This window comes from Suncus etruscus, chromosome 15, assembly GCF_024139225.1.
Source record: "Suncus etruscus isolate mSunEtr1 chromosome 15, mSunEtr1.pri.cur, whole genome shotgun sequence".
NCBI classification, from domain to species: domain Eukaryota; kingdom Metazoa; phylum Chordata; class Mammalia; order Eulipotyphla; family Soricidae; genus Suncus; species Suncus etruscus.
In genome coordinates, this window is record NC_064862.1 from 13,134,159 (window position 1) to 13,137,834 (window position 3,676).

Sequence of the window (3,676 nt, forward strand, 5' to 3'; positions counted from 1 at the left end):
ATTCACCTTGGGTGATGATTCCAGCTAGGTAGAAATAAAGAATGGCAGCAGTGGGGCGGGGGAAGACAATGGGGGTGTTGCCAGATTTCCAGAGGGGAATAAATCCAACTGCAGTGGAGGTTGTCATTCACCTTAGGGTCCAAGTCCCTACAATTTTTGGCGTTTTGGGTAATGATGCCTGCTAGGTAGAAATAAAGAATGGCAGTAGTGGGGGTGGGAAGACAATGGGGGTGTTGCCAGATTTCTACAGGGGCATAAATCCAACTGCAATGGGGGTTGTCATGCACCTTAAGGTCCAAGTCCCTACCATTTGGGGGCGCTTTGGGTGATGATTCCTGCTAGGTAGAAATAAAGAATGGCAGCAGTGGGGTGCGGGGGGGGGGGTGGAGAAAGAAAGGTGGGAGTGTTGCCAGCAGCTGCCAGGTCCAGCCTGATCCTGGGCCAGAGAAAATTTAACCCATTGTCACCCAAAAACCCATCTGTGTTCCTTGCAGGCAGCATGAAGGACCGCCTGCCCGAACTCCTGGAGCTCACCAGGCGTTACGACCTGCAGTATCCAGACGAGGGGGACGATGACCTGGACGGGCCCAGGGAAGACATCGTGTTCGAGAGCGACCAGCTCCTGCAGGCGCTGTCCCAGGACATCCAGGATGTGCAGGCCGAGACCTTGCAACTGGCATCCGACGTGAAGCGCCTGGGCAAGCAGAACGCGCGCTTCCTCACCTCCATGAGGCGCTTGAGCAGCATCAAGAGGGACACCGGGGCCATCGCCAGGGACATCAAGGCGCGCGGGGAGGCGGTCCACCGCCGGCTGCAGGCCCTCAAGGCCGTGGGCGAACGGGCAGAGGCCCAGCACGGTGCCCACTCGGCCGTGGCGCGCATCGCCCGGGCACAGTGCCATGCGCTCAGCCGTCGCTTCCAGGAGGCCATGCAGGACTACCACGCGGCCGAGATGAAGCAGCGCGCCAATTGCCAGCTGCGCATCCGACGACAGCTGGAGATCATGGGCCGGGATGTGTCCGGGGAGCAGCTGGAGACCATGTGCGAGCAGGGCCAGTGGGATGTGTTCTCGGGGAACCTGCTGGCCGAGCTCAAGGGCGCGCGCAACGCACTTGGGGAGCTGGAGAGCCGCCACCGTGAGCTCGTGCGCCTGGAGAGCCGCCTCCGAGACGTGCACGACCTTTTCTTGGACATGGCCTTGCTGCTGGAGGAGCAGGCCGACACCCTGGACATCATCGAGCGCAACGTAAACCAGACCCGGGACTACACGGGCCAGGCCAAGGCTCAGGTGCGCAAGGCTGTGCAGTACAAGAAGAAAAACCCTTGCAGGGCCATTTGCTGTTTCTGCTGTCCCTGCTGCGACTAGCTGGACGCTGGGCTCCCCCGCCCCCAAAAGGGATGGCAAGGATATAGGGGGCTCCTCTGCATGGTGATGATGGCTGGTCTCTCTCAACGCCTGTGGAACTCAGCCACAGGGAGGAAGCTTGGGGTTCGAGGAGGCCAACCCTCTGGTGGCACAGCCATCGCATGGCTTGCCTGGGTTCCAGCCCAGAGGAAGTTTGGAGTTCGAGGAGGCCAACCCTCTGGTGACAGAGCCATCACCTGGCCTACCTGGGTTCCAGCCCCAGCATCCATCCCACATAGTCGGTTGGTCCCTCGACAACCAGGGGTGATCCCTGGGCACAGAGCCAGAGTAACCAAATGCTAACCCAACCCTCCTGGCACTTGCAGAGATGGTCCTACTGTTGCTTTGGATAGGAACCCCCACTGAAGTTATGATGATGTGTGCAAGGTGGCCACATGGCACATCATCCCCTCTGTGGCTCACCACAGGGTGAATAGGCATAGCAAAATTTCTAATGAAGATTATGAGAGCAAGTCGTTTCTACCTGGGCTAATGAGAATGAAATTTGTGATGAAAACTTCATGGATTCCTGCCCCGAAGTGCCTTGTTTTAGTGTCATCTCCAAAGAAACTGACCTGGGGAATATTCCTTTATTTTTTTTTTTAGATATCATGATTCCTGTTGAGACTCAGGTCTTTCCACTCACCTCTGACTTATTCAAACCACAGCCAGCACTTTCTTTATATCTATTTTCACTTATTGTATATCTCCTGCCAAAACCCTCTTTGTTTTTTTTTTTTTTACCCCTCATATTTTTAAGCACTGAATATTGAACAGCCAGCCAAATGAAAATATTGGTCACATGTTATATTTTTTTACTAAAAGAATTTAAAATTTATCCTCTATTTGATAATTATAGATACAGATATATTAAGTGAAAAATACTAAGTATTACTAACACATACACATAATGACCAACTGGTTTAATTTTGCCATTGTAAATATGGTATGTAAAAGTTAAGACAGGTATTTTTTATTGGCTATTGGCTATTTGTGAATTTCACTCCAGTCTGCATCTCAAACCCAGTTTGAGTTGAAATTTTATTTTGAAAAACTCTTTGTTGGTCATGGTGTCAAAGGTGGATGTCAGGGCTGGAAATGGAAACAGAATTAGATAATAAAATAGCATTTTTGATGTGCATTGAAATAGAATCATATTAATCCTATTTTTCAAGTTTGCTTAATAAATGCATTACATCCCTTTTATCTCTTTGTACTTCTTTTTATTTGGGGACCATACCCAGCAGTGCTCTGAGCTTATTCCTGGCTATATACTCACGGATCACTCCTGGTGGTGCTCAGGGATCCAAGTATGATTCAACTCAGGTCAGCTGCAGACAAGGCAAGAACCTCACCCACTGTCTTTCCAGCCTTTTCTTTCTATCTGCACTATATCTTACTCCAAGTTTTCAATGATTTTTTAAAAAGTGTTTTTGCATGTAGGGGCCGCAGAGATAGTAGAATGAATCGGGCACCTGCTTTACTTGTAGCTGACCCAGGTTCAATCTCCAGGCCACATTGGCCCTCTGAAAGCTGCCAGGAATCATTCCTAAATGCAGAACCAAGAGCACCACTGGGTGTGGCCCTAAAACAAAAGAATAAAAGTTTCCTGTGTTTTGCTTGAAACTGCCACTTATCAATGAAACTCTGAACTGAGGAAGAAAATGGAAATCCAAAAGTTGAAAGGTCTTACTTTCTCTTCTGACAGTAGTTGAGTAAAATCATTAGGTTTTAGAGATTTGGTTTCATCTGTGAACTTTGTAATGTCCTTACTCTCATTCACCATGTTTCCTGTCTTTAAAGAACACTCCTTATCCTTTTACATGTTATTTAATAAATGATTGAGTTTACTTTGTGCTCATAATTCTCAAGTTTTTCAGACAGTAAAAATTGTTAAAGGAATATAAAGATGACTATATTCCCTAATTAACCTGTGTACAGCCATGTACATGCACCTAATTTGAATTTCATGGTTAAAAATGAGAATTGTGGAAACCAAGTCCCACCACCCTCTTCTCAGATTTCTCCCCATGTCTTTCTCAGCTAACTCCAAGGATTTCTCACCTTTGAACTAATGCTTTTTCTCTGAAGAAAAAACAAGTCTTCAAACAATTCCACTGCTGTGTCTTTCATGGTAAAGAAGAGTCAATATTAATATGGATCATGAAGGGTCAGGAATTTGACTTATTTTAACCCAAAAAGCATTTTCTATGCTTGGAACTATTTCTAAAAGGTAAGAAAATTTCAGACTGTTTGATTTTTAATTCTGCA

At 47.5% G+C, this 3,676-nt stretch overlaps 1 protein-coding gene across 1 annotated transcript; it reads left to right on the forward strand.

Annotated features, from left to right (window-relative positions):
• The first annotated feature begins 499 nt into the window (after window positions 1–499).
• STX11 (syntaxin 11) lies at window positions 500–1,366 on the forward strand. The gene has a single exon (XM_049789366.1). It carries the CDS (start codon window positions 500–502, stop codon window positions 1,364–1,366), a length of 867 nt encoding a protein of 288 aa, XP_049645323.1.
• Window positions 1,367–3,676: the final 2,310 nt, after the last annotated feature.

Coding starts and splice junctions, on each gene's coding strand:
- STX11 (XM_049789366.1), top strand. CDS start 500: ATGAAGGACCGCCTGCCCGAACTCCTGGAGCTCACCAGGCGTTACGAC.